Source organism: Cheilinus undulatus, linkage group 2, assembly GCF_018320785.1.
Source record: "Cheilinus undulatus linkage group 2, ASM1832078v1, whole genome shotgun sequence".
NCBI classification, from domain to species: Eukaryota; Metazoa; Chordata; class Actinopteri; order Labriformes; family Labridae; genus Cheilinus; species Cheilinus undulatus.
In genome coordinates this window covers 9617727-9630085 of record NC_054866.1, presented here as the reverse complement: position 1 = coordinate 9630085, position 12359 = coordinate 9617727, and the positions used below count along the sequence as shown (strand labels likewise).

The 12359-nt window shown below is 40.4% G+C and overlaps 1 protein-coding gene across 1 annotated transcript in view; it reads right to left on the bottom strand.

The window, feature by feature from the left end:
- The window catches only part of LOC121526273 (rap1 GTPase-activating protein 2-like), a 45097-nt gene extending 35234 nt beyond the window's left edge, over positions 1 to 9863 (bottom strand). The window contains exon 1 of the mRNA XM_041812787.1: positions 9244 to 9863. Coding sequence (XP_041668721.1) covers positions 9244 to 9377 — 134 coding nt within the window. The 5' untranslated portion in view covers positions 9378 to 9863. The remainder of the gene's footprint in view (positions 1 to 9243) is intronic.
- Positions 9864 to 12359: the final 2496 nt, after the last annotated feature.

The following is a 12359-nucleotide window of genomic DNA, read 5'->3' as shown; positions in this document are numbered from 1 at the left end:
GCTATGTTAGCTTTGGCTAGAGCTGACGAAGCTTGAAAATGCCACTGTTCGTGTAACTACTTATGAAACAGATCAATGCATAATTAAATCCCGAGTTAGACTTCAGATCTTTGTCTCTGTTTTACTTCTGAAATGATGCTTCATCCATAATTTTTGCAATGCGGTTATTTCATTAATGCAATTGTCAGAACTTGTTTATGAATGAAGTTGAGCTTTTTGTTTTAAATCTAAGACTGGAAATACATAGAACCAGCCATTTGTGGTACTTCTGTTCTGAGACACACAGCATCTCAGATGAACAGTCTGTGAGATCGGCCATTAGAGATGACTGGTCTGCAGCCAGACTGTCTTGGTTTACAAAAGCGTTTTTTCTTTGTTCTGTTTTGTTTTGTTTTCCTTAAACTCTAAAAATCAGCAATGAAACAAGTCTTCAACACGACACCTCTAATCATCATCATTATTTACATTGTTTTTACCAAGCATACATTACACTGAAGTATTGAATTGCTGGGTTTCTCACAAAGAGCTGGGCTTCAAATTTTAAGAAGTTGAGTGGGACGGTGTAAGTGAACTGTCTTGGGAGACTCATTCTACCACTGGGGGCAGCAGAGGAGAAGAGCTGAGGTAGTGACTAAGCCCTGATGTGATGGCAGCGTCTTTCACTGGCCTGGTGTAGTGGGCGAGAAGGAGTGCAGACCTGAATGAGGGTAAACATGAGCAGTTGCTTTATATCTGATAAGTAGGGCTTTTATTTGATGTGAGCTGCAACTGGAAACCAGTGTAAAGAGATAAACAGTGGAGTGACATGTGCTGCCTGGGGTGAGTTGAAGACCAGACATGCTGCTGCATTCTGGATCATTTGCAGAGGTCTAACTGTACATGCAGGGAAGCCTGCCAGTAAAGAATGTAGTAGTCAGTGTGCAGTATTACAGCCTGTACCAGGACCTGTGTTGATGCTCTCTCAGGTAGATTCTGATCCTCCTGATGTCATAGAGAGTGAATTGGCACAACTGAGCAATCAAGGCCACATGAACCTTAAAGGTAAGCTGGTCATCAATCATGACACTTAGATTCCGGGTCCAGATTACTCTCCCTCTTGCTGCCCACACTTATCAAAGGTCTCTTAGAACAGGCAGTTCATTCTGTGGTGGTAATAACAGATACAGCAGAGAGAGATGGGGAGTTTGAACACTCAGTCATAGCCACAGTCAAAGTTCCAGGTTTTTGAAATAAATGATTTGTCTCATTTAAGAATATACAACCTAGTATTGTTGACAGCATGCACTGTGGAAATAAAACAAGGATTTAAGATACTGTAAAAAAATAGTTTGAAAACTGAAGTGTTTTAAAAAGCAAGAACTCCAGATCTTTAACTCAAACCATAACTTTTTTTTACGTGGCCTACCATGATCCCTTGTATTCCTGCATTTTGCAGTAACACTGCCAATTTATGCAATTTCATCTGTTCTGTCATGTATTCATCAACTGTCAGCACATGTCAGAGCTGTGTAGACGAAGTATCTTCATACTTGCAGAGTTCTTTTCTCTTCTTCTGTTAAAAATTTGGTAAAAAAAAAAAAAAAAAAAAAATTATAGTATTTGAAACCTTGCAACCAAATGGGGTCAAAACATAGACATTGTTTCCACATCTGAAAAAGAATCAGTTTTTATAATATCTTTTCAGTGGTGGATATGGGACTCACAGTGATTATTTTTTAAGACTGGCTGTTAAAATTTGATGTTCTGCAACGTCCCTGATGACAGCACAAAGCTGTATCCATTAACTTTTTAATAATCATTTTTATAAAAGCTGTTGAAGTTACATCTCTGCATAGACTGGTTGCTGTGCCAAGGTACTTACCCCATTAGGCAGTGTGTTTTGGCAAAAAAAAAAGGAATAAATCCTTACACAGTGGGAATAATAAACCTCTCAAAGATTAGTTGGAGTGATCAACTAGAATTCATCAGAATCAGATTGTTGATGTATTTTGTGGATACATCATAGTTTCATTTATAAAACATAATTAGAAAAACTTCCATACTTTTAATGATGAAAAAACAATCCACATGCTGCTAGTTTTCATTTACTTTGGGGAAATTTAAACCTAATTATGCTCTCAACCTCCCTGAATGCTCACAAACTCCAGCAGCCAAGACACACATTTTCAATCAGGGACATGAACCTTGGTGTAACACTGGATTTAAATGCACTAACAAATACCACCAGGGAGCTCTCAACCAAAACAACAACATGATATATCAAGCACAGTCCACTGCTGCCAAGTTTGGCACATCTCCACTGTTTACTTCTTGTTTTGAATTGATGACTCAATGATAAAAACAGAATAAAAATGGCACCTCATTAGGCGCATTTACTAAAGAGAAAACCAACTTTTTGATTTCATTTATAAATTCTTTATAAACAGAGAGAAATGTCTTTAAAAGCAGACTTCCACGTTCATGTTGGAAGCGGCCCCAGAATGCACATTTTCTCTGGGACCCAAGGATACACATTCATTCTGCTGGCGCTTCCAGCATGTATGAGGAATTATCCTTTTTTTAAGATTATGTTTTGAGGGGTTTTTGCTTTTATTTAGAGGGGATGGCTGGTAAAAAGTAAATGGACTTAAGGCTTGTATAGCACTTTTCTAGTCATCTGACTTCTCAAAATGCTTTTACATCACAGGCCACACCTCCATATCCACAGACTGATGGCAGAGGTTTCTACGGAGAACTGGCCATCAGTATTTACCCAGGCAAACGCATCCACACACAGCTTTACATGACACCGATAAAGCAGTGAGAGCAAATTGGGGATAAATGTCTTGCTCAAGGGCACATTGACATGTGAGCTGGGAATCGAACCCACAACCTTATAAGACGCCCTACTCTAAGCCATAGTCGCCCCACGGCTGGAGACAGGAAACATGGGGAGAGAGAGTGAGGGAAGACAGGCCCCAACAGTTCCAAGGCCAGGAATCGATGCCGTGACCAGTGCACTGAAGACTTGATCCAAACTGGCACCCTGGAATTGCACTTTCAATCGAATTTCTCTCTCAGTATGAGGATTTTATGAATGGAAACAGAAGGTTAGTTTTCTGCTTAGGAAATACACCTTTTGAGGTGCTGATTGTATTGAACAGTCCTCAGATCAGAACAAGAAGGAGGCTGCAGAGGTGGGCAGGGTGAAGCAGTTGTGAATAAAACTCCAGAATTTCTCTATTTTTGAAAATTTTTGCATCAAGACCTCAATTAAAACGTGTAAAGTCATGTGAAAAAAGTTTGAGGCATGTAGGGTGCAAAGGACAGATCACAGCACCCAATGTGCCACAACCTAGGTCTGGAGAGGTGGGAGATGGTCCGAGTCAAGAGTCAGGAGTCAGAGTCAGGCCAGAGTTGTGACACTGTGCAGCCAAGGTCAAGTTTGACAGTATCCCTTTTGTCTGGGCCTTTAAATCCCTGGTAATACCCCTAAAAACTGCTGACAGTTCTCTGGCTCTGGGGACATCCACAGTAAGACCAGGGTTCATGGCAACCTACTAGCCACACAGATGGTACCCTAGGCCATTGGTTCCCGAGAAGGGGGTGCGAGGCTTTGTCTGCAATGAGGCATCAAAAAATTAGATTTGCAAATACTGACTAAAACCATGATAAAGCAGTTATTACAAAGCACAAGAAAAGTATGCCTTTTTTAGGATTTTATCAGTGAAACTATGAAAATCTGTTAATTTTTTTATGGCAGTGTGTCACTTTCTCTTCTGTCTTGGTCCTGGGGGGGGGGGGGGGCTCCGCTTGTCTTAGGTACATGTAGCAGGGGCCTCAAGGACAAATGGTTGATAAATACTGCCCTAGGCCATGCTTGCTTGCCACATCTGGCCCTGATTCTTCCTTAAAGGTGTGGGCTTTCTTATTTTCCTACAGATTATTTTCCCATGGTAATATGCAAGGACAGCCAGAGCACAACCAAGGTTGTGTTAATCCTCCTTACTGCTCAATGATGCCCTCAGGGAGTCTACAAGCCTTACTTCAGCCTTTATATTTGGCCCAGACATGCCTAAAAGTTCTACACAGTACTGTATCTAAGGAAGGAATGGCCACTTTTTAAATTAGTATAGATATTTCAGTGGAAAAATGTAAAATATCGTATCTTTAACGTTATCATATCGTATCGTATCTTTATGCTAAATTCATTTTGGAGAAATGCTGTTATAGGCATCTTTCCCATTCTTCTTTGAACACTCACATGAACATCTTATCAAAACTAAAAGTAGATTGTTTTTAGACACGTTGATGTTACAGCTACACTGTAGTCAGGTGAAAGTAGTTGAGACTTCCAGATCTGACGTCTGTTTACAACCATATTTCCACACTGAAATCACATCTAGAGATCACTGGGAGTTTGACTTTTGTTTGTTGTTGTTGTTTAATGTCTCTATAATTCATAGAAAATCAATTTTAAAAAACAGCTCAAATAATGCATTTACAGCTGCTGGTCACAGCTGGGGCTTTGACAGAAAAGTGTGATAGATATTGTGCTCTTTCTTTATGATGTATTTGAAGGGAGCTCATCTAGAGCATGTTAAAGCATCTTGTCAGTTCCCTCACCAGGAACATGTGTTCAGGCTGTACTTGTGCTGCAGCCGTGTGACAGTTACATCAACATTCAGACAAATGTGCATTTATGGTTGTGTATACAGCATCATCTGCTGCCATCTCATAGACAAGGGCACAAACAGATGGGTGTAAAGACTTGCTCCGATCCTTTTTCTTTTCCATTTACATCCCCCTCTCTCTCTCTCTCTCTCTCCACTACTTCATGTCTCCTGTGCCACAGCTTTGCTTCTGTCCTCTCAGGGCCTCCTTAGTGCTTCACAGCACCAACATTTCAATTCACCCTCCACCATCTATACCTGCCTATCTTTGCTGCAACCATCTGCACCATCTCAACAAGAAAGCACACATCAATGCAGTCAGCAGGAGCACACAGTCACACCGACGAGCACTTCAGTGAGAGGGGCCTGTTATTAACCGCAGATGCAAACTCAATACATCACAAAATTTGTCAAATCCCACTGGAACGACAAAACACTTAGTCCTAATGGAGTTTGCTGCTGTCATTCACAGCTCAACACTTCACTGCGGACTCTGCTTCAGTCCAAACCTTACATGATCTCAGGCTGGAAACACGCTACATGATGCCAGTCAGACAACTCATGTTTGAAATGCTTGAAGCGTTTATTTCATGAGCAGAATAAATAAGAGTTCAAGGTCTAGGCTTGAGGAGTGATGACATAATGTTAGCTCTGCCAATGTGTTGAAAAATGTTATCCAATTCACTACAGGCGTTATAATTAATTAAGCGCAATTAAACTCTTATCTTCAGGTAATGTGAGAAGGTTTGCATTACTGGTGGATTAAATAATAATAGTAATTAAATGATTTGAAATAATATGCTTCTGAATAACGCTACAAGCCTGAAAAAGCAACATTTATGTCAATGGAGTAGATTGCACATATCTGTATCTTAGACAGGTACGGGATGAACGAGAGCGAGGGCAGATTGACCAATCTTAGATTGTATTGATTTTGTGATGGATAATATATTAAAGATCAAGGGCGAAGAGAATCTCTGGCATGTGTTTTTATTAAATTTATAAAGATATGGGCTGCAGATGGCCTTTAGGTGTGGCCCATGTGCGTGGGCGGTCCAGGTTCGAATCTGGCCTGTGGCCCTTTCTGGCATTTCTCTCCCCACTCTCTTGTCCTTTTATAACACTGTCCACTGTCCTCATCTATCAATAAAGGCACAAAAAGCCCCAAAATAAATCTTTAAAAAGTTATAAAGATACCATGGAAAGTTTTGTGATAATGCCAGAATGAATCAATTAATTTCATTGTTTTCAATTTAAGCTTTTTAAGATATTTTAGATTTTCTTTTACTACAGAAAAGGAAAATGGACAAAATCAGAAGCAGGATTAGAAAGCAGGGAAGAGACATAACGGAAAGAAACCCCAGGCTGGACCTGAACCTGGACTGACCTTATATGGAGTATGGCCTAACCACTTGGCCATCCAAGTGCCCCATTAGTAAAAGCTTCTGACAGCACTACATCATGTGTAAAACCCTAAAGTGGAGCCTGCAGGTGGATGCTGGGACTTTTAAGAGCAGAGTTGGTACAAGACAGAAAACGATGGCAAAGGGAGCGACCAGACATGTCACTGTTTAAATAAGTCACCAAATTAAGAGGATGCATGTGACAGGAGGATTAGAATTGTACCATAGCTCGAGCTATAGCCCTGATAAAGCTTTCTCCATTTTAGGCCCAGTTTCCCTACAGCAAGGTGCAATTTGAGGCTTGGCAAAGCTGAATATTTGTCCAAACCAAGGTTATAATAGTTTTAGATTTTTCACTAGTTTTTTTATTTTCATTTCGTTTTCACTTTCTGTGCTTGATTTCAGTTTAGTTTTTATTAGTTTTGATGGCTGGTTTGTTAGTTTAGTATGTATTTTGCAAGAATGCTTCATTTTAGTTTGGTTTTTATTAGTTTCAGTATTTTTCGGATAGATGTTGGGACTGAATGAATGTCATACATTTAAAAAAAAACATTTTCAAACAGGCTATTCTTCTCTTATCATTTTATTTACTTTAAGATGATGTTTGAATACAACTCCAGACATTAAATTATCACTGTGTAAAGTCTTAACCAATCAGATCAGGCAATCGTACACTCCCCATCAGAGCATCAGAACAGTTAGTTTCTGCTGTGAAGAAGTGGTAGCCTCCCAAATCTGGAGTCCTAAATATCAGACATGTTTGATATGTAGGGCTTAACATGCACTTTTTTGCTCACCAGCCACTGTGGCTTTTAGTTTTCCAAAGTTACTATCCACTCTGAGTTTTCACTAGCCACATTTTCTTGTTGGAAATAACATTAAATATATATAAATATATATAACATTGACTATAGCATGCTAAAACTAACTTAAACTAGATCTGCAACCCTTTAAAATGTAAATGAAGACTCGACTTCCAATTTTTACGCATTTTTTCCTCATCCACATTGTAGAAAACATAAATTGAGTTTCAAAGTTTGTGATCTTCTTAGAAGTGGGCATCAAGGCTATGATAGTTAAAGCTGCAATAGAAATTTCAGACCGTAGAGCACATTAACACTCTGGGACTGTTCCAGCGTAAACATGGAAGTGCACTTTTAAATGAATTTCCCCCTCATTATGAGAAGTTTAGGAATGAAACATATCTTTGCTGTTTAGTGAATATGCCTTATGAAGTGTTGTTTTTATTGAACTGAATCCTTAGTTTAAACAAGAAGTCAACAGTGGAACTGAGCAGTGCTAGCCTGTACTCAACAGTTTGCATGATTGTTTGGTTGAGAGCCCCCTGGTGGTGGAATTTAACATACTGTACATTGATATAACTAGAACTAGTCATTTAAGTTAACTGAAACTAAAAAAGGAGGCATTGTTATGTGTGCTTACAACACTACAAAGCTAAAATTAATGACTAAAACAACATAAAACTAAGACCAAATGATCCTTCAACAGCAGTATACAGACTGACATGTACACCCAAACCTGGGGAGAGTTCAGTGGACCAATCTGATTGAAGGAGACTTTACACAATGGTCATTTTAAGTCCTGAGATGTGTTCAAACATCAAATTTGAATAAATTACATAAAGACTAAAAAGTGGCCTATTTGAACATACTTTTAAAATAGTATAATGTTAGGGGTGCTCAGTTTAGCTCAGTTGCCTAGATGCAGAGGCTGTCATCCTTGACACACTGGTTGTGGGATTGATTCTCAGTCTAGGTGGTGCATGTCTTCCTCCACTCTCTCTCCTCACATTTTCTGTCTCTCTTTAGCTGCCTTAAAGGCAAAAGCCCCAAAATAATCTTTAAAAAAGTATAATGTTTACTTTCTGGTTCTTCTTGGTCTTACCCCTGATGAGTATCTCATATGAAAAAACTAAATCTAATGCCAAAGGTTATGAACACCAAACATAACAGAAGCATTTGTGCAAAATTGAAGCTAAACTAACACGCTGACAGTAAAAACTGAAATTGAAAACAAAAAGTGACGAAACTGTTACAACCTAACAAATCTAGCTCTTTACATTCATTTGGGGGTAAAACTGCCCCCTTTATGTGCAAAACAGCCTCAGTGCATTGAGCAACTACCACTGTAGCTATGCTAACAAACCCTAGCGCTAACAGCTGACCTTACAAAGCAGATGGACTGACGCAATACCGATGGCAGTATCAGGCTTAGCCATCTTGAAAAGCTCCAGCCTTAAAAAAACTGTGCCAGATCTGAGTGCGGATCTGACTAATCAGCGTCATTTGTGGAGAACGAGGCAGTAGCTACAGGTCGGGTAATAGTGGCTGCCGCAAGTGTAGCAATTAGCTTGAGTGTAGCTATAGTATAGCGGCAGCCACACTTAAACTTAACTTGGTGGAGAAGATGTTTTTGCATGTCTTCCAACCAGCCTCGGCATCAGTTTAATCCACCAACAAGCCTCACCATACATAAACTATGGCAGTGCCTGCCTGTTGAGCTCAGGTTACTAACAGAGCTGCAACCTCATTTTGTCTTGTTGCTCTAATTGGCCTGTAATGGATGTGACAGACAGAACGCTCATCCAGTCGCCTTCAGATAATTTTTTAAAGAGTCCTGCTCTTCCCAAACACTTTGTATGGGAACAATTGATTGTGAAGATAACCCATGCAATGGATATATGAAACAGTCTATGTGGTTTGTCAGGTTAACTAACAGCTAAGCCCAATTAGAATAAAAGTGGCTAGTGGGAGTCACTGCACTACCTGCCATGGCTAAAATCCACCTGCATTTGGCTATTTACAGATCAAAAGAATACCTGCAATAGTCAATGAAAGTAATCTGAGCCCTGAGCTTAGTGGAATACTGACAAAGAAGAGTAGCTTGTGGAGTTATGGCAACAATGTGGCGATGTCACCCATTTCTTGTATAGTCACGTTTGATCCTGGGTTTTTGTGAGTTCTCGCGTCTGCAGAATCACCACTGTGGAATCGTTACTTCTAACAGCAGGTGTGTGGTCTTACAGTCTGGCTGAGCTGTTTAGCATTTTTGAAGGATTACAAAGTTAAAGATCAGTTGAAACTCTGAAGATTTGGAAACTATTGTGTAGTCAGCCTTCCCATCATACCTACATCATCAGAAAACACAACAGGTCAAACTTCACCCACCCTTCGCTCTCTTCTCTCTCTTTCTCCCTCTCCTTCTCCTTTGCTTTCCGTGACTTGTGCAGGAGTCCAATCAGAATCACAGCGGCCCGGATGCCAGCTTTTTTGTTGTGGTACCTCCCCCCAGTCTGAGACATGCTGGGAAGTTCTGCTGGTGCCAGTAGGGGTTCAGGTGACAGCCGGTCCAAGGTCAGGCCGGCTCCAGGATCCTTGGGCTGCAGGACCTGCTTGGTTGTTGCTTTACGGGCTTCCAGCGTGAGTACTTTATGTCTTAATCTTAGAACTAAATGCTCTCTAGGAGTTTCTTCCAGGCAAACTACCTGTTTGGTCCTGGGTTTGGCACTTTAGAGCCGTTCTATCAGAATATCTGACACCAGAATGAAAGATTCATGAGCCGCTTGTGTCATCACGGGTAGTCAGATCCAGTGAAATCTCTGCTGTTCTTGGTGATGGGATCAGTAAGCATTTCTTATAATCCCAGAGGTCCAGAGTTGCACAGTTGTACTCCAGCTCAAGGTGAACTTCTATCTGCATTCTGTGGCTCTGCAGAGAATCTGTCCATTGCAGCTCCATAAGACATCACGCCTCATGACGGCAGGATAAAGAGTTGCGTTGCTGGCTGCCTTGCAGAAACATAAACGGTGGTGCTGCATCTCTCTGTCTATCTACATCTACCTTCCCACCTCTCCCTCCTTCTCTTACATGCTCTGCTTCTTCCTCCTCTGTGTCTGTTGCTGCTCTGCAACCTCCTTCCTGACTGCCGAGCCCCTCCCTCTTCGGTCTTATAGGTTGGAGTTTTAGCAGGGACCGCCTCCCCCTCCTCCTCCTCCTCCTCCTGCTCTGCTGTGTGCCCCACTCTATCTGTCCCTGCCCTTGTTTTTACCTTGTTAACAATTTTAGATTAATCTTCCTGACCTTGTTCTATCTATGCTTGGTTTTATGATTTCACAGCCACACCTCCCCAGTCAGCTAGAACGCACACGCTCCTAATTCAAACAAACTAACCAGTCTGTTGTCAGTGTGCACAACCAAGGACAATGGCAATATTACCTCACAGAGCATGAATACAAGAAGCCATGAGAAAAAATATCATTTAGAAACATTTTACATGCACTCAGTCTGCATGCTGATACATAGAATCCAAACTGGACATTACATTTTCCATTCCCTGCCACTGCTGTTGCACATTATTCCTAATCTTTATGATGAGGATGAAGAAAAACCGCCACAAGCGTCTCATTTATTTATTTTTCAGCCAATCCTCTGATAAAGCCGAAGCCAGCTCTCTTTAAGATTACAGAGTGGTAAACAGAGATAAGTCATTTTCCCAGAACATATTGATCTAAGACAGGGATGGGCAACTTCACTTATTAAAGGGGCCACATCAATTTCAGTCTCACAGCCTAAGGGCCACAGTTTACAAACTGATGGATACTCTCAAGTTTATAATAATAACCTATAATAATTGAACAAACATGGCAAATATAGAGCTAGCATCACAATCCCTTAACCACTTGAAAAATCTGCAGGTTTTTTTTTTTTTAACTATTCAGTTATTTACAGAATGAAATAAACCACCAGAAAGCTCTGGTTCTGATTCTGACCATGTAAATAATTCCAAGATAAAATAATAGAAGCTCTCCTGATCCTAATGTCCCATCAAAGACAGTCCTGCTGCATCAGGAAGAGTCCCCACAATCTTAATCCAGCCAAATACTTAGTCCAAAAACATGATTTCATCCATAAAGATCAACGGCCTCGTGTTGCATAATTTCAGATAAGCTATTTGCATTGCGAGGTACAAGACTAATGCTGCAATACAATTTAATTGAACATAAACACTATTCAATGCGGCATTGACTGATCAAAGCAGTACAGTAGGTCTTTGACAGACAGTTCTCTCTGAACCTCTGTGATCAAAACAAAAAGAACAGATTTGATCTTAGGAAAAAGTCCCACAGTGCTACATCAGGTGAAAAGGGGAGGGGGATCAAGCACTGGGATTTCGGACAGAAATTGCTTGTAGTTTTTCAAGAACCTGTTTGTAATAGTGTTGATTCACCGTTCACCCTTCTGGAACCCACTCCTCCAAAATAATACCCTCAGACCGGCCTTACACCAGAGGACTTTGTTAAAACTCTTAAAACACTCTAAAAAGACTGACATCTGAGACCCTCTCACACCTAAAGCCAATCCATCAGCAAGTCTCTGAGTTTTTAGTCTCAGACAAAGTTTGACAAAGATTGTCAATCACTAACTAAAAGACTAGAATACAATTCTTTTGAGATTATTTCCCATCATACATCTGGTGGAAGTTCACAACAACCATTTTTGAGCAGAGAACAAGATGTAGAAGGAGACAGAGATCACATTTGACTTAATATGTCTTATTATCTGATGTTTTTAAATGGTTTACATAGAGTAGAAATGAAAGGAAAGTTAAACACCCAAGTAACTGCATGTTACTGCAACAACTGAAGAACTATCTCAGAAACACTTTTGAATAAAAGTACAGTAAGAAAATGTGAATTGAAAATGTGATTTGACTTTTACTTTGAAAATCCCAACGGAGGTTACCGTACCTGTCATGTCAGCCTGGAATGAACCGACAGACAAGATACAGAAACGGCGGTGCAGAGATCTGACTGCAACTTTGAGCAGAAAGGTTCTTCCATCTCTAGATCTCTGAGCAAACACTGAGTGGCTCTAGAATGATCTATGCTCATATTTTGAAGAATGAAGTGAATTAATCTGCTCACAACACCATGGATGACCGTCACGTCACTTAAAAACACAATTTGCATACGAACAGACTTAAGACATATGACAATATTGTCGTAATACCAAGACTGAATAAAGACTGTCTTGAAACAGCTAAAATTGAGTCTTATGACCACCTTACACCTAACGACTGAGACAACGGGAGCGAGCTGCGACTTAAGTAAGACTCCCATGATTTTACTCTGACTGTGGAATTTTGACAGCGACTTTGAAGTCAGGGGAGAAGTGGTTAGGTGTAAGGCTGCCTTTAATGTCAAAGAACACAATCAACATTGCCTTGAATTTGGACTTGCTTTGTGGTGCTTTCCTCATCCTACGTGACGATGGCGTTGTCTGAT